Source organism: Hemicordylus capensis, chromosome 2 (genome assembly GCF_027244095.1).
Source record: "Hemicordylus capensis ecotype Gifberg chromosome 2, rHemCap1.1.pri, whole genome shotgun sequence".
Classification (NCBI taxonomy): domain Eukaryota; kingdom Metazoa; phylum Chordata; class Lepidosauria; order Squamata; family Cordylidae; genus Hemicordylus; species Hemicordylus capensis.
In genome coordinates, this window is record NC_069658.1 from 379,776,219 (window position 1) to 379,798,421 (window position 22,203).

General features: G+C 45.1%; 1 protein-coding gene across 1 annotated transcript in view; it reads right to left on the minus strand.

Annotated features, from left to right (window-relative positions):
* Positions 1 to 22,203, minus strand: part of LOC128345393 (maestro heat-like repeat family member 5) — a 50,472-nt gene that overhangs the window by 21,527 nt on the left and 6,742 nt on the right. The window contains exons 4-13 of the mRNA XM_053297256.1: positions 20,994 to 21,089; positions 16,661 to 16,765; positions 13,108 to 13,243; positions 12,246 to 12,364; positions 11,041 to 11,190; positions 8,711 to 8,865; positions 7,720 to 7,867; positions 3,804 to 3,976; positions 1,806 to 1,943; positions 641 to 755 (exon numbers count right to left, since the gene is read on the minus strand). Of these exons, the coding sequence (XP_053153231.1) occupies positions 641 to 755; positions 1,806 to 1,943; positions 3,804 to 3,976; positions 7,720 to 7,867; positions 8,711 to 8,865; positions 11,041 to 11,190; positions 12,246 to 12,364; positions 13,108 to 13,243; positions 16,661 to 16,765; positions 20,994 to 21,089 (1,335 nt within the window). The remainder of the gene's footprint in view (positions 1 to 640; positions 756 to 1,805; positions 1,944 to 3,803; positions 3,977 to 7,719; positions 7,868 to 8,710; positions 8,866 to 11,040; positions 11,191 to 12,245; positions 12,365 to 13,107; positions 13,244 to 16,660; positions 16,766 to 20,993; positions 21,090 to 22,203) is intronic.

The following is a 22,203-nucleotide window of genomic DNA, read 5'->3' on the forward strand; positions in this document are numbered from 1 at the left end:
GGATATACGGAGGCCAGGACGCATTGGCCACATTCCCAGCAGCATGTGCTCCATCGTCTGGGGGGGGGGGTGAGTTGGACCCTGCCTTCCCCCTGCCCTGCCCATGCACCCGCTCTCCCACACAGTTGTGTGAATAGCCATAATGTGTGAGGGTGTGGAGGGTGGGGGGAAAGTGATCCACCAGGGTGTTTTTCACACAGCAGGCTTTACCGTGCATTTACTGTGAGGCTTTACTGAGAGTTCGAAGTTGCCCCCACCCCCAAATCACAAAAAGTGGATTTTTTTACCCTGGACATAAATTGGGCTGCATTCATGCAATGAAAAATCTGCAATGAAAAACCCAAATTGTGTGGGAAGTGTTCCTGAATCCTGATAGCTCACAGGAATTTCAGGGTAAATCTGGCCAGTATGTGAATGCACACCCTCCATTCCAGAGGAGATGTGAGCTAAAAGCCCTGTGTGAAAAATGCACAGGCAGTTCAGCAGTCAGGCCTGGTGACCGAGCAGGGTCTAATAAAACTTCTGAGTTTGCTCCTGCCTGGGACTGCAGAAACACAGGAGTTTCTAAGTGCCTCTCAGGTCACAGTTCCCAGTTTCCCTACCAGAGAGCCTACATGCATAGCTGGCTTCCAAATCTCACCTCTGTGAAGAAAGCCATCCCAATCGTCTTCTCCTTAATGTCAGGACGGCGCAAGTATGTGTTGGCCTGTTTGAAAGTCAGTTTGAGGTGCATTTTATTAAATGCAAACAAAGTTCTGAAACATCAAGCAGAAAACCCAAATGAGTCACAAATCGGAAAGCTAGCAAGAAACATTGTTGCTTACCATGAGTGAAAGGACCTGTCCAAGGGGCTTAGAGTCTAGAAAAAGACACAAGGCAGACAGACCACAGAAGACGGGAAAGGGAAAGGAGGCAGAGCTCAGCAGGGGAAGAATATGCTATTATGTCAGTTACATAAATTTAGGCTTAGTGACAGTAGGACAGGAGTTCCCAACCTTGGGTTGTACTACCTGCATCACCCCAGCCACAATGGCTGAAGCCCATTGCATCCTGGGGTTACGGGAGCTGTAGTCCAACAACTTCTGGGGACCCAAGGTTGGGAACCTTGGAGGAGGAGAGAGGAGAGCTGGTCTTGTGGTAGCAAGCATGAATTGTCCACTTTGCTAAGCAGGATATGCCCTGGTTTTCATTTGAATGGGAGACTACATGTGAGCATTGTAGGATATTCCCCTTGGGGGTGGGGCTGCTTCGGAAAGAGCAGAAGGTTTCAAGTTCCCTCCCTGGCAGCATCTCCAAGATAAGGCTGAGAGAGACTCCTGCCTTCAACCTTGGAGAAGCCACTGCCAGTCTGTGTAGACAATCCTGAGCTGGATAGACCAATGGTCTGACTCAGAATAAAGCAGCTTCCTATATTCCTAATTCCTACAGGAGTATATGGGACATGGGGTTGTGTCAAGAGCCTCGTGAAAAGACAATCCAAAGGGCTGAGGGGAAGAGGGTCATAGTGACCCTATTTCCCACTTGGTCAATCAATTGAAAGGAGAAAGGCAACCTCTGGGCTGCTCATGCCATGCACACTCAGCAGGCACATTCCCTCATTTGTGACATTGGAAAGAGGTTATGGGGCTGAGCCCTGGCTCAGATGAAGCCCCAGGAAAGGAGCGAGGCAGGAAGGATTCTGGATGCTCTCAGGGCCATGGAAAGAGAACAGAGACATTTTGCTTGACTTCCAGGGAGGCACATTTTGGTGGCCAGTTGCTCCAAGTCTGTAAGCTGCCCAGCCCTCCCAGCATGTGACTTCTTACCTTATTAGGTAAAAAACACCTTCAAAGAAATTGTCTGGAGTTGCCAGCATGTCCCAACAGCCTTGCAGTCCCAGAATGTTGTACTCTTTTATATAGCCAGCACACGCAATCAGGTTCTTCAGAGCCTCGATGGCAGAGCTGAGTTAAACAATGAAAAAGCATCACCAGAAGCTGGATGGGCCCTACTGCAGAGCTTCTCACAGGTCTCAACCCGAAGTCCCTCTTGGCCCTCGAGACTTGCAGTCTGCAAAGCCAAACTCACTCCAATAGCCATGTTTGGTGCCCGCCCCCACCCCCGACTCAATAAATCCACTTTTTCTCCATGCTGAGTACTACAAAAATGGGAGTGCTATTGCCAAGCAACATGGCTAGGGAGCTGCATTTCTTTCAGGGGTGGCTCAAGTTGTGCATTTCTGCACAAAGGAGGGAAGTCTGCTGTTGTGCTTTTGTTGAGCAAAGAGAAGACTAAGGGCCAAACTGAGCAACACAGCTATTGCGTGACTGGGGCCTCCATGGGCTTTTAATTAGCAGTGGGGTATGGCCCCAGAGTAGACACTCACTGCGACAGGTGGTGGCTTAACCCTTTGTCCCTACTGTAGTCTTGACCCTGATTGCCACCTTCCCCACATGGCTATCTGACTGGGGAGGAAAGGGAATGGAGCTTTCCTTCCAAGGCAAGTAACAGCTGCAGAAGAGGCCCCCACAGTCTGGGCTGGGATTGTGGCAGGGACAAAGGGTTAATGCCCCCCACCACCACCCACCATTCCATGGCCCCAAAGCAGATCGGCCCCTGACAGAGGGTATTTAGAAAGTAACTCATGAGACACGCAGGCGCAAAGCACATATGTTCAAATGTCTCTCATCTGCTTTGGCCTAAACAGGGACACGATGGAGGCGTACAAAATTAAGCACTGAGTGGAGAGAACAGACAGACAAATTTCTGTCTCCCTTTCCTAATACTAGAACTGAAGGCTAAAAAGGTAAGTTGAGGAAAGATTCAAAACTGACTGTGTAAATCAACTAACTTAGGGCAGGGCTTCTCAAACTTGAGTTTTAAATTGTGTACACCGCCTAGAGATGCACATATCAGGGGGGAGATAAATATAATAAATAAATAATAAATCAGTAGATAAATTTGGGTCCCCAGATGTTATTGGACTTCAGCTCCCATAACCCTCCCGTCACAATGGCCTTCGGCCGTTACTCATGATGGGAGTTGAAGTCCAACAATGTCTGAGGGCCCAAGTTTGAGAGGCCCCGACTTAGGAATTCTCTGCACAAAGAGGTGGTGATGGCTACTATGAAACTGAGCTGTTATATCCTGATTTGTACACCATCGTTGAAACACAGCCCCTAGGTTGTGATGACATGCAGAGTGGTGATTAACCAACTAGATTTCCTGGGCTCACAAGGGGAGGGGAAGAGAAGCCACATTCCCAGTCCAACAAACTACTGTTTGTAGGATGATGTAAACCTGGATATCATGGGAACCAACACAGAGTTCCTCTTAGTGCAGTGGGTAAGGCTTGCAAGCTAGGGGGAGGGAGGAGAAGAGCCACCCTAATGCTCTTGCAGGTTTTCAGGGGCAGTCCTTTCATGAAGCAAGGTGAGGAAATCCCTTCAGGCAGCAGATTATTTGAGCATTGGAAGGGTGGCAACTTGAACCCTGCCCCCCCCCCTCCACTACCATCAGAGCAGCTCTTCAGGACCAATCTAACCTCTGTAAATTTTGCAAGGAGAATCTCTCTTCATGCGCCTTGAAAGGTCTAAAGAAAACACCAGGAGTGCAAAGGAGGCTGCTCCTGTGTTCTGCAAACTTGAGGGGGCTGCTGGCAACCTTCCCTCCTCTCCGCACCCCCCACACCTCTTTCAGAGTCTACACAGGTTGGTCCTGAAAGTGAACTGGCTCCCACCGGGGGTATGGGTCAGGGCAGCCTTGGGTGCTTCACCTCAGGTACCACAATGCCTTGGGCTGCCCCTGCAGGCTTCTCATCTTACCTCAGTGGGGTGACAGGGGACTCAGCATTACTTAGCCTTCTGGATCCTCTCCTCCCTGCTCCAATGACAAAATAGATTTGAGTGACCAGAGCAATGAGCAGTTGGGAAAATCTGCCCTGGATTGCATCCGCAGACTCAGGCAAGGACAGGATGACACACAAAGCATTGGTAGCCTAGAAGGGGCAGGGAAGGAGAACCACCATCAGCAGGGGATCATCATGAGATCATCATAATCCCTCACAGCAATCACTCCAGCCCCAGCCTCAAAACAGCAGACATCACAGAGCTCTGCGTAAGAAGGTAGTCCACTTTTTTCAGCAGGAGTTCCTGTGCCTTTCGTAGCTGCAAAGGAGGCATAGATTCAACACATCATTCCTCCGATTGTCATTGCTAGTGTCTACTTTATTTTCTTTTTAGATTGTGAGCCCTTTTGGGACAGGGTTACAAATATTTATTATTATTTATTATTATTATTTCTTGTTTACACAGTCAGACAGGTGTTATTGACTGGTTTGTTTTATCCAGACATCGAGTCCTTCCCAAGGACCTGGGATGGCTGGATTTTATTATCAATGTTGTTGCTGTTATTATAGATATCGTCGCAGAATATAGGCAGTTCCCAGTAAAGTTGCTTTTTGTAATTGGCCGATGGTGATTTCTGTGGCCCCTATGGTGTTGAGGTGCTCTTCAAGTTGTTTTGGATTTGCACCTAGGGTGCCAATTACCACTGGAATCATTTTGGTCTTTTTCTGCCACAGCCTTTCAATTTCAGTTTGTAGATCTTTGTATTTTGTGATTTTTTTCTATTTCTTTTTCTTCTATTCTGCTATCCCCTGGTATTGCTATGTCGATTATTTTGACTTGTTTTTCTTTCTTCTTGACTACAGTTATATCTGGTGTATTGTGTGGCAGATGTTTGTCTGTTTGTAGTCGGAAGTCCCATAATATTTTTACATCTTCATTTTCTACAACTTTTTCAATTTTATGGTCCCACCAATTTTTGGTTACAGGTAGCTTGTATTTTTTGCAGATGTTCCAGTGTATCATCCCTGCTACTTTGTCATGCCTTTGTTTGTAATCAGTCTGTGCGATCTTTTTACAACAGCTGATTAGGTGGTCCACGGTTTCATCTGCTTCTTTACAAAGGCGGCACTTGCTGTTTGTGGTGGATTTTTTTGACTTTTGCTCTTATTGCATTTGTTCTTAGTGCCTGTTCTTGTGCAGCCAGTATTAAACCCTCTGTTTCTTTCTTCAAGTTGCCATTCTTAAGCCATTGCTAGGTCTTGGTGATGTCTGATTTTCCACTTATATTGTGCAAATATTGACCATGCAGGGGCTTATTTTTCCATTTTTCTGCTCAGTTCTTGACTTGTTCTTTCTTGTAGGCCTGCTTTGTTTCATTGGTGTTGAATAGTTTCTCGTTCTTGACCATTTTAAGTGCATCTTCTTCACTGTCCTTGATATATTCTTCAAGGCCTCTTTTCACCTCCTCTACTGTTTGATGGACTTGCAGCATTCCTCTTCCACCTGAGCTGTGAGGGAGATATTGCCTATCGACATCACTGCAGGGGTGCAGAGCATGATTGATGGTCATGATTTTCCTGGTCTTATGATCTAGCGTCTCTAGCTCTGCCTGGATCCAGTCTATTATTCCTGCAGTGTATCTGATAACAGATATAGCCCAGGTGTTTATGGCTTGTATGGTGTTCCCTCCATTGAGTTTGCACCTGAGGATTTTTCTAGCCTGGAGAATGCCTAAGTATTTGTAATGTTCTTTCTCTGCTAGGTTCTTGATGTTTCTTCCATTGGGCAGTTCTATTCCTTCTGTTTTTCTTATTTTTCCTCTGTTCATTATTAATGCAGCACACTTGTCTAGTCCAAACTCCATTGCTATATCGCTACTGAATATACGGACAGTGTTTAGCAGTGATTCAATTTCTGACTGGGACTTTTCATACAACTTCAGATCGTCCATGTACAGCAGATGGTTGATTTTACTTGATGTTTTAGACGTTTGGTATCCGAGGCCTGTTTTGTTTAGTATTTGTGAAAGTGGAGTCATGGCGATTACAAACAACAGAGGGGATAGTGAGTCCCCTTGGAAAATACCTCTTCTAATACATTGCTAACCTGTCCAAGTGTCTCACCATTGATTGTTAACTGTGTACTCCACATGCTCATTGCTTTTTTTATAAATATCTGAATGTTTTTGCTGACACCAGTTATTTCTAGACATTTTAGTATCCATGCGTGAGGCAATGGGTCGAAGGCTTTCTTGTAGTCAATACATGCAACACTTAGATTTGTTTTTCTTCTCTTGCAGTTTTCTAAAATCATTTTGTCAATCAGCAGCTGGTCTTTTGTGCCTCTGGTGTTCGAGCAATTTCCTTTCTGTTCAACTGGAAGCTGTTTGTTAGTTAATAAGTGTTGCATTACTTCATCTGCTATTATTCCAGTTAATAATTTGAACATGGTTTGCAGGCAGGTTATCAGTCTATAATTACTTGGAACTGTAATTATACAACCTTTTGCTGGGTCTTTCATTATGAGATGAGTTTTCTCAGTTGTTAGCCATTGTTCAATATCACCTCCTTGCAAAATGTAATTGAACTGTTTTGATAGTTGTTTATGAAGGCTTGTTAGGTGTTTAAGCCAAAAGCCATGCTATTATTATTATTATTATTATTATTATTATTATTATTAAGCTGCCCTATACCATCAGACCACTGGTCCATCTAGCTCAATATTGCATGTACTGACCAGCAATGCATCTCCAAGGTTTCAGGTAGGTGTCTCTCCCAGTCCTACCTGGAGATGCTGCCAGAGACTGAACCTGGGACCTCCTGCATGCAAAGCAGATTCTCCACCACCAAACTACACCCCATCCCCATTACCAGCTTATCCACATAATCCTCAACGTTCAAACATTGAGGAGCGGAAATGCTTCAATATCTGAGAATCTGTGTGAGAAGATGTAGCTCTGCAAATGTTGTTTTCACTCTAGCCAGAGAGAAGAGAGATAGGGATGTACATCGAACTGGGCATGTTTGGTTTTGGCACCCCAAATGAGGGGCCCAGCTTGGCTCGAATTCGAGCCGGTTCAGGCCCAGTTCAGAGGTGCCAGGTTTGGTTTGTTTTTTTAATGGACTTACCACCTCCAAGGCCTCAGGGTGTGCTGCTGGTGGCTGAGGGGGAGTCTTTGGCAGTCCCTTCTCCCACAACTGGCCTCCTCCCGGTCTTCCTCAGGCCATTTCAGCCCATTTATGGGCCGCTCCAGCTCTCTCTGAGATTGCGGTGACCATTTTGGAGGCCACCACACATGGACACGTGCCACACAAATGGTCCGGCCATGCAAATGGCCAGTGCGCAATGGCCTCCAAAATGGCTGCTGCAAGCTTGGAGAGGGCTGGAATGGCCTGAAAATGGGCTAAAATGGCACGAGGGAGGTCAGAATGAGGTCGGAAGGGGAGGGGAAATTGTGGCCACCAGAAGCCCCACACACACACCGAGGCTTTAGAAGTGGTAAGTCTGCCATTTTTTAAAAAATGAACTGGGCCCGGCCTGAGGGATTTGGCTCGACCTCAAGCCAAACCAGGCCCAATCTGGCTTGAGGGCGAGCCCTCAGACTGAGCCAGCTTGATGGTGAACCAGCTCGAGATCGATCCCTAAGGGACACTAACTGATCACAAAAATTTAGCTTGGTCTGCTCTTCTTCCTTGAATAGCAGCCTGATTTGCAGGAATTGGCAGATGAAGCTTTTCATAGAAATCAGCTTTTTCTCTTGCTAATTTTCCAACCACAGCACATCAAGCACAACCCCAGACACTGGCTGATATTGATAGCCCTGGACAGAAACCCAAACCCAACTCCCCATGTTCAGGGCTAATAAAGAACTGAGCGCTGAGCGCTTCTGTACCGCAATAGGCATGAGAGACTTGCTGTGACGCCTGTTGCAGACTTCTGAAAGAGGGTCTTCATCTTGCAGCCTCTTCAGCAATGGTCTTATAAGCCTCATGTTCGAATATGGGTCACAGGCCAGGGCTTTCCACATCTCTTCTACATGGCTGCAGGTTTTCAAAACAATATAAAAAAAGGAAAACTCAGGCTTTGTATTGTCCCCTGATTTTTCCACCCGCATTAGCTCAGGAAATCTACAGCAGGCCCAACTGCAACCATCCTGAATTTTCAGGGATAATCCTGATTTTCTGGTAGCTGGCCAATCATACTCCTCACTTTGCTCTGGGGGGAGATTTTGGAGATTTTTTTTAAAAGTAGTGTTGGTATGCATGTCTCAGTTCTTCGGCTCTTAGCCAAAATATTGAGGGAGTGAAGACATGTCTCGATTCTACCGCACATACATGTCAATGCTTGCATGTGTGAAGAAAAAAGGGCAGTGACTGGCATCCAGACTAATGAAAGACCAGTGCTACAGTAGAAGCACCTGGTGCTTCTGAAGAGTTCTACTAACTTAGCTCTGCTGCTCAGGCAGCATGGGGAGGTGGGGAAATTTTGACAGTCTCCCCATCCCCCAGCAGCTCTCTGTGCCACCCAAAAATATGTCCTTGGGGGTGAGAGATCACCTAATTCAGCAAAGATTTCTAGAACCAAGCCTGGTGGAGGCTTTTGGCCCATGGACTTCCACCTTGGGAAAATTAGCACCTGAGACATTCTAGCATTTGCAGTATGGCACTAAGGTCTCCCTGGTAGAATAGATCCAGGCAGTGTAACATCTTGGTCCAAGAGCACATCTGGGGTGAAGATGTAGCTCAGTGAGTTGGGTGGAGATATAGATATAGATATAGATATAGATATAGATATAGATATAGATATAGATATAGATATAGATATAGATATAGATATATGAACTTATTGGAGAAATTATTGGTGCATCTCCTTGAGGACCCTACTTATCACAGTCCAGCGAGCATTCAAGAAGGATGTCTACTACTCCAATCAGACGTTTTGAAGCTAAGTTGCGCAAAGCTTTCAGGGCCTCCTCTTTGGTGACATAGTCAGTGATGTCGGGAAGATGCTTGTAAATTTCCTTTACAATCATGGGCAGCTAAGGTAGGTAAGAAAGAAACAACATTAATTTGTCTCTCTTTTCAATAGCAAGTCTTTTGATGCTCCTCTGCTAAATTATTGATGAATTGGTTGATTTATAAAGCAGCTAGGCACTACAGAGAGATTTAAAATTGCATAGGCTCTACCTGCAGTTTTTCAAGGGTTGCCAATCTTGGGTCCCCCAATGTTGTTGGAATATAACTCCCATCATCTCCAGTTACAATAGCCTTCAGCACTGTAGTTCAACAACATCTGGAGGAGACTCAAGGTTGGGAACCCCTGTGAAACAGACACAATACAAAAGCATAAACGGATGGTGAGAGAACAGGAAGATGAGCACATCATGACCACACAGTAGTGTGCTCCATTGCTTATGGTGGAGGCTGGCATCTACCAGCTATCACATGCACCATAGGTAGAGGCTGGATAGAAAGCATTTGGCATTTTTTGAGCATAGCCAGCACAGGAAACTAAAGTTGGGGTTCTGCAGCTGGCTAGCAATAAGCAGCCTTGACGGTGTGTTGCCACAAAGGCATCAGGGGTTTAGACTGCATGCATAGTAGAGAATCATGTTATTGTTGAGTTAGCCTTTTATAGCAGTTTGTGTAATCTTTAGAATCCCTTAGAATGAGCCATAGATTAATCTAGTATACCTGTATACCTGTGTGAGAGCAGAAATCACCTAGTCAGGCCTGATCAAAATCAGTCATGAAACAAAGTGCCGATTCACAGAGTCTTCCCTCAGCCAACCAATCCCATGTGAGCAGCCCTGCCTGTTTGTTTACTTCAGTCTCCAGCACGTACCACCATGAAGCCTTCTATCCAGTAATCACTGGAGAAGTTCCCATTCAGCTAGTAAAAATCACCATCCTTTCACTGTCATGAGCATCTTAGTTATCTCATTAAGAGGCAACTCCAATGGATCAAGAACCAACACTCTCCGTCTGCAATAATGTATCCCCTGTAATTTCATCCCCATTTGAACCATCAACTGTCTGCAATCTCCTAACTCCTAACATGTGAGTTATTTTCATGCTTTGGAAGAAATAAGTTCATTTAAACCTAATGGGGCTCTTGACAGTTCAAGCTGACACCAAGTTGATGGGGTCGCTAAGGTGCTCATCACAGACAGCCTTCCAAGGAAATGCTGTAAAGACTACCATTGTCTATCTCAATGCTTGCTTTTATATATCTGTAAATTAACAGATATTACAAACTTCTGAATGGGTAGCTGTGCTATTCTGTTATTCTGAATGGGTAGCTATGTTATTCTGTTGCAACAGAAACAGCAGAGAATATTGTGGCACTTAAAGGCTACCAGGTTTATTGTGGCAAAAGGTTTTCTGGACTAGAATACATATTATCAGATGCATGAAATGTTATCCTCAGCAGACAGATTGTGAGGCTATTCTCATGCACACCCTACCCAGGCTAGGGAAGCACAGTCTGGGTTAGGCTGCACATGAGAACAGCCGGCATCGGACCAGATCCCAGTGGGGCAGTGCTACCTAGCCCTGCTTTTAAACCTGGCTCTTAGCTCGAGCAAACTCTTAACCCAGGCTCGTGTGTTCACTGGGGCTATGTTCAGCCCTGGTAGACACAGAGAGATGGGTGCCTAGAATGCCTGTCTCCTGGGGGAATTCCCCAATGCATCATGCATGTCACACGATGCATTGTGGGATATCCAGAGGCTGGGACGTGTTGTCTCGACCTCCAGAGTTCCACATGGTGTCACGCAGCATGGATCATCTGAGAGCACTCATCTGGGGGGAAAGAGAGTTTGACCAACCTTCCCCCTGACGACCCACCACAAGTGTGCAGCATCTCCAGATGTCCTGCTATCCAGCACCAAGCTTGCTTGCTTTTGGTTCTCAAACTGCCTTAAGAGCAAAGTTGAGAAGCCCTGCCTTAAGGTTTCTAGAGCAGTGGTTCCCAACCTGAGGTTATCCAGATGTTGATGAATGACTCCTATCATCCCCAGCTACAATAAATTGTGGCTGGAGATGCTGATAGTTGTAGTTCAACAACATCTGGAGGACCACGGGTTGGAAACCACTGCTCTAGAGAAGGCAAAAATATTAGAGGCTAGACTCCCTGGCCTTCTGCTAAAAGATAATTCTGTGCCCAAAGCGAATGTCCCCTCCCTTGCCCCCCATTCCCTTTGTTTTCTTACATCCTCCATGTCTGTTCCACATTCCTGCAGGAAGGAGCTCAGCAGCAAACCTGCCCCCTGAGAGATGGCATTGTCTTCATGTGTGAGATTATCTATTGCTCTGAGTGCAAGTTCAGAGATCTGGCTGGGGGACAGGTGTTCTCCAAAAGCCTGATGCAAAGGAGAAAATAGGGCAGGTTAGGAGTTTCTGTCTTGTGTTATTGTGCTGCCACAGTGGTATCACAGGTTTAGAATTAATCCAGCCTAGAGAGTTATGTTGTAATGCATGAGCCCTTCAGCAGCCATGTATTATTGTTGTGTGGTCTAGCCAGAGACCTATGCAGTTGTTGTCTAGGGTTTTAAGCCTATATGCTGTATGATTTCCCAAGATAGGGGGCTTCCTTTCTCTCAGCCATAAGCAGCTCTGCCCTTTATTCGTAGTTGTCTTCTCTTACTGGGAGACTAAGATGGCCGCTCTCTCTGAACGGTTTCATGGTTAGCAAACCACAGAACTTTTAACTTAGCAATCATTTTTTCCAAAATTCATAATCCTCAAGAATTCTTCTTCTGGACTTTGATCTCTGTTTGAACTGCACCCCCTGGAAGTGCTAACTAAGACTGAGTTATCTTTGCATGTCTTGGATATAAAAAATAAAGCTCCTGAAACTAGAGGAAGCTAGCTTGTTTGAGTGACACTTACTGCAGTCCTTGGGTGTCTTCACAAATAATGCTAAGGACACATTTGCCCTCATCCAGCAAAGGAGATGCGTAGGTGTACAGAAGCAGGTTCCCTCAAACATGCAGCTGATGCAACTTCAGGTGTGTATCTGGGATGTGCCACACAAAACTCATCCAACTGGCCCCCTTAAACTGACAGGATGTGTGTCTTGTGATGTGGATGGGGACACATCCAGGCCTGCTAGCTGTTGTGTTATGAGTAGGCACCTGATATTAATAGATCTGGATTGGGCCCATTATTTTAGCCTCTAACTCAGTCTCAGAAACCTGTGAATACGGCAAAAATTGTGTGTAATAGGCAGTCATGTATGTAATACGCACCTGGATGAATATCATTGTGTATATAGGAACTCAAAGAAAATCTGGCTTTTTAATTGAAGGGGTGGTGGATGTCAAGTTTCAGTTGGAAAGGAAAGAGATGTCTAGAGATGAGGCAGGCCAACAAAAAGAGCATACTTTAGCCTACCAATGGCAGTCTTGAGCAATACCTTTGCAACTTTTGTAATATTGTTGAAGAAGACAGAGGGGCCAGAAACGAAAAAATCTTCTCTGAACCATTTCACAACGTTCCCTTTCTTATTCTTGTGTTTATTCTCCATCTCCCTAGCTAAGCGATAGATTTTGAAGAGAAAGGAAACAGCATTAAATATTTTCCCCATTCACTATTTCCAAATATTTGCTAATCTAAGGGCAGGTTGAACAGTTGCTTTCGGCTGCATTGCTTGCTCAAGAAAGCTGTCCATGCAACGCAAACCTGTTTGTCAGATGCTCCCCAAGATATGCAGTGGAGATCACAAATTTAGAAACCCTCCAGGTGGTTAAGATTTGGGAGCTGGGAATGAGGAGAGGATTCTTTTAGATGGAAGATGTAAAAACAAAATGTTTTCATTGTTTTTGTCATTAATCACCTTCAAATATTGTTCCTAGTCAAGGGCCTTTGGGGATGGGGCAAGTGAAGAAACGTCCAATCCACCCATAAAAGGCATAAAATGAGACATCGGAAAGTAACTGGGCAACCCAACCCAACTGGGCAACAAGTTGTGGGAAGAGGAACTCTTAGCCCTGATGCAGAAGGGAAGCCCTGATTATTATTTTTTTCCCAATTTATATACCACCCTTCCAAAGTGGCTCAGGATTACCTTTGGGCCTCTGAGAGAAGTGTCTTCTTAAAACCCACTTCTAGCCCTTAGTTTAAACCACAGAGACACCCTCCTCAACAATAATTAGGGATACTCAAGAGGCACAAGGCTGAGCTACCAGTCCTTTCTGTGGGCACTTGGCAGTACCATTTCCTTCATTTCAAAGTAGACATTTGACAAGAAACGCAAGATTTCCTAGCATGCCCCTCACCCAGTTTGCCCATGACGATGTAATGGAGATAGTACGTGGCCTCTGCCGCCTGTAAGCCAATGTCCTTCACTCTGTCAGCAATGTGAAGGGCCAGAAGCGCCACCAGGTGTCCAAGCAGGGAAAACTCCTGGGTTATCTAAGAGAGAGAGAGAGAGAGAGAGAGAGAGAGAGAGAGAGAGAGAGAGCACATCAGACAGCTCTCTCTTGTTAGGGTTAGAGCTGTCTGGTGTGCTTTCAGTCTGCAAGGCGACAGGACTCTCCTGTGCCTGCACACCAAATCTGAGACTTGCAGAGTGGAGGAAGAGGACTCTACAAGAGCCCCCTAGCATATGCTGGGGTCTGGGGGAGCCAAAAAACCCTGAGGGACTGCTTGAAAGCCCGCCTCAACCCCCCTGCCTGAGGAAGTTGCAATATCAACAGATTCAACTCCCGCCTTGAAATTCCACCTCCAACTCCAGAGCCTCCCACATCGCCCCTGGTGCCTCAGGAGCAGTGATGAAGATGGATCTGTGAAAAGCCCAGAATCAGTGGAGATGCAGGACCTGCTTGGTCCTAGGACTTTCCAGCATCAGTTCTACTTGGGAGGAGGGAGCAAGCACACACTCTGGACTGAAGGGGTGGAGAAGTCAGCAACACTATAAACCTTATGAGTCTCTTCTTGCCAACCACTGGTTCTCCATGGACCCACGTGGTGCTCCATAGTTGGAGCACAATAGAGAGCCATGTGCTCCACAGCTCCCTGGAAACAGCTGCCTCGCTGAGCCCTGCAAACATGGCTGGTGTTTTAGCAGGCGGCTTGCTCCTGCTGCTCATGTCCTCCCCCACTGCTTGGGATTGGTAGAAATGGATCAGTGCCAGACCACGAATGAAGTTGGGGAGCTGCCTGCTAAGGCAGCCAACTGGCAGGGGTAGCAGGCTCCCTGCACCCAATTCCACCAGCTGCCATGCCTCCCCTTGCACAGGTGGCAACTCTGTTCATCCTCCTCGCTCCTCCTCATTCCACACCCTGCCTTTTCCAAGGGTGGAGGGCAGCAAGCAAAGCAGCAGGAAGTCTGGAGGAGAATGGTTGGGTATCTTGCTCCACTCTACTCCCTTGACACTTAATTCTGCGCCATTCCCTGCCTTCTGCCTTTTGAAAAGTTAGGGAGTGGGGAGGGGGAGGAGGTCACCAGCAGGTTAGGGGAAATGGGCCATAAATTGTTGTGCACTGTAGGGAAGATGCAGGAGGGGAGATCAGGGAGAGGAGATTGGTGCATGATGCACTATAGGACTTGGGCCAAGCCTGCACAGGGCTAGTAAATGTATATTTTTGACCACCTGCCCAAAGAGACGTGCACACACAACATCCGCAACTCATAATTGCATTTTTCCTGGAGGTTTCCTGAGGAGTAGGAAAGGAAGTGGAATCAAGAACAGTTCATGCAATGCAGAAATGGCACATGCTGCACCCTGACACAGGAAAAAGTGCAGGTCTCCTTGGACAAGTGGGCCATTGCAGGTTTTTTGCCTGGAGAGTCACAAAAAGATGGGCTGAATCTGAATCCCACCACCCCATTCCATTTAGGAGATGGACTGTGGCATCCTGCATTTACTGAAGCTTCCATACAGTCTTCAAGGGCAGTACCAGGTGAGCTCACTGCAAGACTGGTTAGAGGTCTTGGGGGCCCTCAGCAAACTGCCTGTCATGGTTCCCTCCTACCTGGGTGGGCCCCAAGACAGTTGCTCTGCCACCACCTCAGGAAGGCTATGGGCCCAGAGACAGTCTCAGGGATTGGCAGTGGGCCCAATCCCTTATGCTGACTTGGCTCACTACAATGATCTGTCTTCAATGTTACAAAGGCATATTGAGATCCTGACTCTAGGAACGGGCGCATTCAAGGAATAATTTATGAAAAGGACTCTTAGCCTATTACATCTCTGTCTCCTCCCACAAAGCAAGATGCAGAAGAACCCCCAGACTCTACACCGGTTCCAGTGGAGTGATTTCAAGCAAAGTGCTTGCTCCAACTACATCAGGTGATCCCACTAGCATCACCTTTATCTTGCCAGTAAGACAATAGGTACATTATATTGTACATCATATTTGCCAGTAATGTCACATACAATGGATAGATGTTGAGCAAACGAACTATGAGATATACGAAGTATTCAGGATGTAAAAAATAACCTGGAAAAAGAACTTGATTGCCATGCTGGTTGAAATTAATCTATGTGGCATTCCAAAAGGAAACCCAGCATGGTGTCATTGTTAGCGTGTTAGATAGACATGAGACCTGGGTTCAAATATCAGCTTAGCCTTAGAGTTGACTGGCTGACTTTGGGCCTAGGCAAATTCAACAGGAGGTTGGGAGGGTAAAATCGAGTGCGGGAAGGAACTATGTACGTCACCCTGACCCCAAGCACCCTGGAGGAAAGGAATAATAATTTTATACTAAAATAAAATAAACTGTGCTAGGACTAGCTGAGATTGCTTTAAAAAAAATCTGAGTTAGACAAATTTGTGAAAGATAAGTCTATCAACACTTACCAACCATGACAACTACAGCACACATAGAGCATTCATGTTCAGAGACAGTATACCTCTGAACACCAGGGCCATCACTCTAATGTCGTGCTTGTGAGCCTCTGAGAGGCATCTGGTTATTAGAAACAGTAGGGCTGCTCTCACGACCCTAAACAGGGTAGGAAGAGTGCCAGGGCCCCCTGGTAGGAGAGCCATGCATGCTCTCGACTGGCAGTCATGTGTTTGCAAAGATCAAGGTAGGAGGAGGGGAGAGTGATTGTGTGGGAGGTGGGAGCTGTGGAGGACGGTGTTTCATCCACCCTCAGTAAAATGCTGGGCACAGAATAGGGGCTGCCCTCATTCACCCTACCCACCTCCCTGTTGGAGATGGAGTTCCAGTGCATCAGCCTTTTGCACCAACTATCCTAATGACCACTAGGGGCATTGGGAGAAGAGGTAGTTTGTGAGAGTCCCCTTACCTGTCCCTGCTTTGCCTCTACTCTATGACCTCTGCCTTGACTCCTCAGGTATTTCCTTTGGGGAGTCAGTCCACTTCCTTTCCACTTGAAGAGTAGCTGGAAGCATCTCTCTCTCCCCACCTGTCCATTATGTAGCCTTTAGACAGGGATGGGTCTTTACTATCCAGAATGTACTTCACCAATAAACCTATTTAGTTTAGATTGTACTACAGTCTCTATGTGTGTTCTTTAGATGACTGCAACAACAAAAACTGTGCAGTCTGTAACTGGAGTGGTTAGCTTCCTTTGTTGGCACTTTGAAAAATAACCACAAACTCAACACTCCTGTCTCCCTCACAATCACTCTCCCCTCCTCCTAGCCTGATCTTTGCCAACACATGACTGCCAATCCAGAGCATGCATCACTCTCCTGCCCTGGCTGGGTGCTCCTCCTACCTTGCTTAGGGTCACGAGAATGAGTCCAGAATGTTTCTGGTGGGTCTTTGGGCTGACCCAGGAGGCAATTTTCATGTTCACATGACCCACTTAGAGGAGTTTGGGGATTCTGCCTGCCCTCATACAGGACACTCACATTGAAATCCAGATGTTCAGAGACAAACTTCAATATGTAGTTGGTGCTCCTAACAGCCCTTTCCCGCTCGTAGTTTTTTTGGGATTCAATCCAGCCATTCGTGTGCTTTGGGAGAAAAATGTAAGAGGAAGAACACATTATCTAGGGCTTGCAAGTCTCTTGGGCAGCTAGCAGGATCTTGCTAGAGCAGAAAAGGACGCTTCATGGCTACAGACTTAACTACTCCAATGTGCTCTATGTGGGGCTGCCTTTGTAAATAGTCTGGAAAATACAATTGGTGCAGAATGAGGCAGCCAGGTTGGTCTCTGGGTCATCTTGAAGAGCCCATATTACTCCTATAAAATAACTACACTGGCTACCAAAATGTTTACAGGAAAATACAAAGAGCTGATTATAACCTAAAAAGCCCTAAGCAGCTTGGGTCCAGGGTATTTAAGATGGCGGGTCTCACTATCAGTGAGACCCGCTTTTGCCACTATTGTGGGGAGAGCGGGCTAAGCCCACTCTCCCCGCAGATGATGGTGGCAGGAGCTCTGGGCAGCCAGATCGGCCGCCCACACGATTGCTGGCTCCGTGATGAAGCCGGTGGGGGCTGGGGAGCTCGGGGGCCATGCGGCCCCCAGAAGCTCCAGTATGCCCTGCGCAAGCACGCAGGGCATAATGGGGAGACCCTGGGAGCCAGGAGCCGGCTTTATGCCTCCCCTCCGGGGATCTACTCATGAATAGCCATGGCACAGAGCCGCACTGCGGCTACTCACGATCAGATAGTCCTGGTTTGCGGAGTGCTCGCCTAGTGCTAAAGGGAGGGCTAAAGGGACTAAGGGCTAAGGGGACTAACCCGGGCTAAGGGGAGGGCTACAGAAGCGGGTGACCTGCTTGCAAGCCCAGTGGGTTATATGATCAGCAGAAATTGAGCTAGGCTCTTCTAGCCTGATTTTTGCTGATCGTGGGAATAGCCCCAATGTCTTCTTCACTATGAACCCCGTTGCCCATTGAGATCATCTGGAGAGGTCTAGTATAAACTTAGAGCCTTTGCGGATGATGTGGTATTTTTTCTAGAAAATCCATTAGAGAAGATTGGAAGACTATTGGATAAAATAGAACAATTTGGCCAACTGGCTAGGTTTTATATAAATAAGAGTAAAACGAAGGTGTTGACAAAAAATATGGACCAGAAATCCAAGGGTAGACTTTATGAAATAAGCGAACTGAAAGTGGAAAAGAAAATTAAATATTTGGGTGTCTGGTTGACAAACAAAAATTCTTTGTTGTTTTTAAATAATTATATCAAAATATGGAATACAGTAAAAACTGATTTGCAAAGATGGACTAGAATGAACTTATCTTTAATGGGAAGAATTTAAGTTGTCAAGATGAATGTTTTACCTAAAATGTTGTTTCTTTTCCAGACTATTCCTATAATTAATACATTAACCTGTTTCAAGCAATGGCAAAAGGACGTAACCAAATTTGTTTGGCAAGGGAAAAGGCCAAGAATTAAATTTAAAAATTTAACAGATGCTAATGAAAGAGGTTGTCTTACCCTGCCGGACTTAAGTTTGTATTTTGATGCTGCTTGTTTGACGTGGTTAAAAGAATGGATAACATTAAGAAATCCCAGAATACTTTATCTGGAAGGATTTGATAGAAAGTTTGGATGGCATTCATATCTGTGGTACGATAAAAGTAAAGTGCATAAAGACTTTCTCAATCACTATGTAAGAAGTAATCTAATGGGAGTGTGGGTAAAATACAAAAAACGGCTGGAATCTAAAACTCCATTATGGGTATCCCCGATTGAAGCTTTGGCACGTAAAGAGATAAATATGCAATCTGAATGGGGTACCTATAGGGACTTGTTATGTTTTCAAGAGAGGGGCTGTAAATTAAAAAAAACCTAATTGAAGTACAAAATTTGGTTAGTAACTGGTTTCAGTATCATCAGCTAAACGAAATTTCCAAGAAGGATCTTAAATTTGGATTTGAGGACCAAATGTCGAGATTCGAGAAGGAATTGTGTGAAAATGATGAAAAATTAATCTCTAAGATGTATAAGTTGTTGCTTTTGGAGGAGACAAGAGACGAAGTCGTTAAAACGACTATGATAAAATGGGCTCAAGATGTGGGTCATAATATAGATATGGCAGCTTGGGGAAAATTATGGGAAACTGATTTAAAGTTCACTGCATGTTATACTCTAAAAGAAAATTATTATAAGATGATGTACAGGTGGTACTTGACACTGAAAAAATTAGCATTAATGTATAATAATGTTCCAAACAAATGTTGGAAATGTGGACAATGTGAAGGAACCTTTTTTCATATGTGGTGGTCATGTGGGAAGGCAAAGGCCTTTTGGGGTATGATATATAATGAGTTGAAGAAAAAATTTTAAATGACATTTCCTAAGAGGCCAGAATCCTTCCTGCTGGGAATAACGCAAGGAGAGTTCTCCAGAAGAAACTTAACATTTTTTATGTATGCAACCACAGTGGCTAGAACATTATATACGCAGAAATGGAAAGATAATAAAATGCCCTCAAAAGAAGATTAGCTGATAAAAATTTTGGAATACGCTGAGATGGCAAAACCTACAGCACTCATAAGGGATGAAAACGTGGAATGTTTCAAAGAAGATTGGGAGCCATTCTTAGTTTATTTAAATAACTATTTTTCAAATATGGACCTTTCAGCAGGGTTTGAAATTTAGTAATAACAGCTAGTTGGGTAGGGTAAAATCGAGTTTGCAATGTGGACTATATGTGTTTTGAATTATTATAGCAATGGTAGATTTGTAGAGCTAATATGAACCACGCAGTTTGGTGAGCGGGAAGTCAATATTTACTTAATTAAATGTAATTTGACTGTTAAGATATTGTAAAAACCAATAAAATTTTAAAATGCAAAGAGATCATCTGGAGAGGTCCATCTGCAGTAGCCACCAGTTCATCTCAGGGAAAGGCCTTTTCTGTTGCCGCCCCAAGACTCTACTGCTGAAATAAGACTCAGCACTCCCTGCTGAAATAAGAGCCTCCCCATCTCTGACAACTTTAAAAATGACTCTTAAGATGCATCTATTCACCCAAGCTTTTAACTAGAATTGTGGTTTATAATTGCTTTAATGTTTAAATTCTGCTTTAATTTGTTTTATATTGTTGTAAACTGACAAGAGTTGCAAGTTTGGGGTGGTGCACAAATATAATAAACTAACTAACTAACTAACTAACTAACCTTGCAAAAAGGAGATGGTTTTGTTAGAGAACATTTGTTACAAGTGTCTTGTTTGTGCTTATACTTTTTAAAAATAATGATAGCAATCTTATCAATTCTGGCCATACTTTTTAAAGCAAAAGAATCTGAGCCTTCTGCATGCATTCCTATACACTGACAATTGCAATGTTGGTGTGTTAACAATACATTACAATAGTCCTTGTATAGAACCAATGAGTTGGCCAGATAATGGCCATCTCTTGAAATCAAACCTTTTGGCACCTGGATGCAGTGGTGGTCAGTGTGGCATTTCATTAAGAGGAAACCACTGGCAGCTTCTGCATGGCAATCAAGGGGTGGGTGGTGGGGAATGCCCATCCTTCCCTTTTGGCTTTGAGAGGCAGCAGCGGAGGAGGACTGTGCTGCAGCAAGCACCAAGCAGCAAGCACCAGGCTAGACGGACCAAGGGTCTGACTCAGTAAAAGGCCGCTTCCTATGTTCACATGTGCCATATTTACCTGACCAGAAGATGACCCTGAATTTAAGACAACTCCCTTAAAAACAGAGCTTAAATACAGGCTATACCTGTATTTACCCAAAAGCAACAGGACCCTGAATTTAAGATGACATCAAAGAATTGGGGGGAAATCTAGTCTTAGATTCAGATAAATACAGTAATATAGTACAGGGAAGACACTAAGGGGTAGTAGGTGCTTTCCCCCCCCTCATATTTTTTATATCCCCTCTTTCATTCTGCCATCCACCTTTACAGCAAAGTGTCAGACAATCAAGTCATCCTATATTTTGATCCTATAGACTGAATTAATTATTTTAAAAGGCTATTTAAAGAAGGCTCACTCACTCGCTCTTCTACCACAGAACAAGCTGCAAAAGACAGTGCAGCCAGGTAGTTAGGAGACTCGTTAACTTTGTCAATTATGTTAATGACCTTACGTCTGTTAGTATTTAATGTATAGCAAAATCCTCACTGCCCTAATAACATTCTTTGACACCCCTTTGTTCCCCCAAACTAGATGTTTTAGAGTCACTCCTGATGTATAATAACATTAAGTGGATGTTCAGCACAGTTTCTTTCTGCCAGATATCTGAACTGCTCTCTTACTATCAATATATCCTGTAGCGATTCAATATTGGGTGTCTCCGACAGTAAGCTAGTGAGCATGCTGTTGAAGGCATTGACCGTCTGTTGATAGAAGTCCTGAAAAGAGAGAAGAAAGAGCAGTCAGCAGCATCCAAAAACCTGCTTGCTGAAGGCCTGGGGAGGAGTGCTGCACTGGCTACAGCCGTGGCACAAGTTGGCAGGGGCAATCAGGCAGGGAAGGGTTCTTGTGTATTTCTACAAGGTTTCCTGTGAGCAGAGAGATGAAGATTGTGTCCTTTACTGTTAAAAGTAAAACTTTAGAGAAGCTTTGCTAATGGTGCTGGCATGGTGACAGAAGGAGATAGTAGTAGTAATGATGATAATATTGTTGTGTGTTCTCCATGTCCCTGAGTGGTGATGAGTTCCAGGGCAGGAGACCAAAAGTGGGACAGAGGGCATGCCTTCATTTCCTGGCTGTGGGCTTCCCAGAGGCATCTGGTGGACCACTGTGGGAAACAGGATGCTGGAATAGATAGGCCATTGGTATGCTCTGTTAGGGCTCTTCCGATGTTCTTATGCAAATAGTCCATCAGTGGAGGCAAGCACGTCTAAAAAGCAGCAGCTCTACTATCCCACATCTGCCAACTTTCTGCTCTGTCTCTTCCACTGATATTTTGCAGTTGTGGAAAAAATCTCTCTCTCTCTCTCTCTCTCCCCTGCCCCCCTCCACACCCCTGAAACTTGGCTAAGCAAGTAGTGGTGGTGGGAACATGTGATAGGTAGGGTTTCCAGTTCTGACTGGAGCTTTTCCTGGAGTTCTTCCCGCTCGCCCCCTGCTTCGCCCCTAGTTTTCACAATATCAGGTCATTAAACCATCTAGGATTGCTTTTAATGGTCTCCTGGAGATTGATGTTGATTCCTGGAGACTCAGTCCTAGATGACTGGCAACCCTAGGAGTGTTTTCTATGGCCGTGTCTAGGTTTTGATACTGTCTGCAATAGCAAGGCAGCATTTATAGACAAAAGAAGATTTGCTGTGGAAGAAAAAGGCTTTTTGTAGCTGGCAGCCAGATTGAGAAGCAGTGTACTTACAGTACTGCAGAGAAATTGAGGGACAGAGCAATTGTGATGGATCTGGCTGCATTATTTGGGGCACGTGCTTCAGGAAGACAGAGTTCAGACTATGGCTCAAATTGTTTCTACCCAAGAATCCTTTACAGAGGCGGATTAAC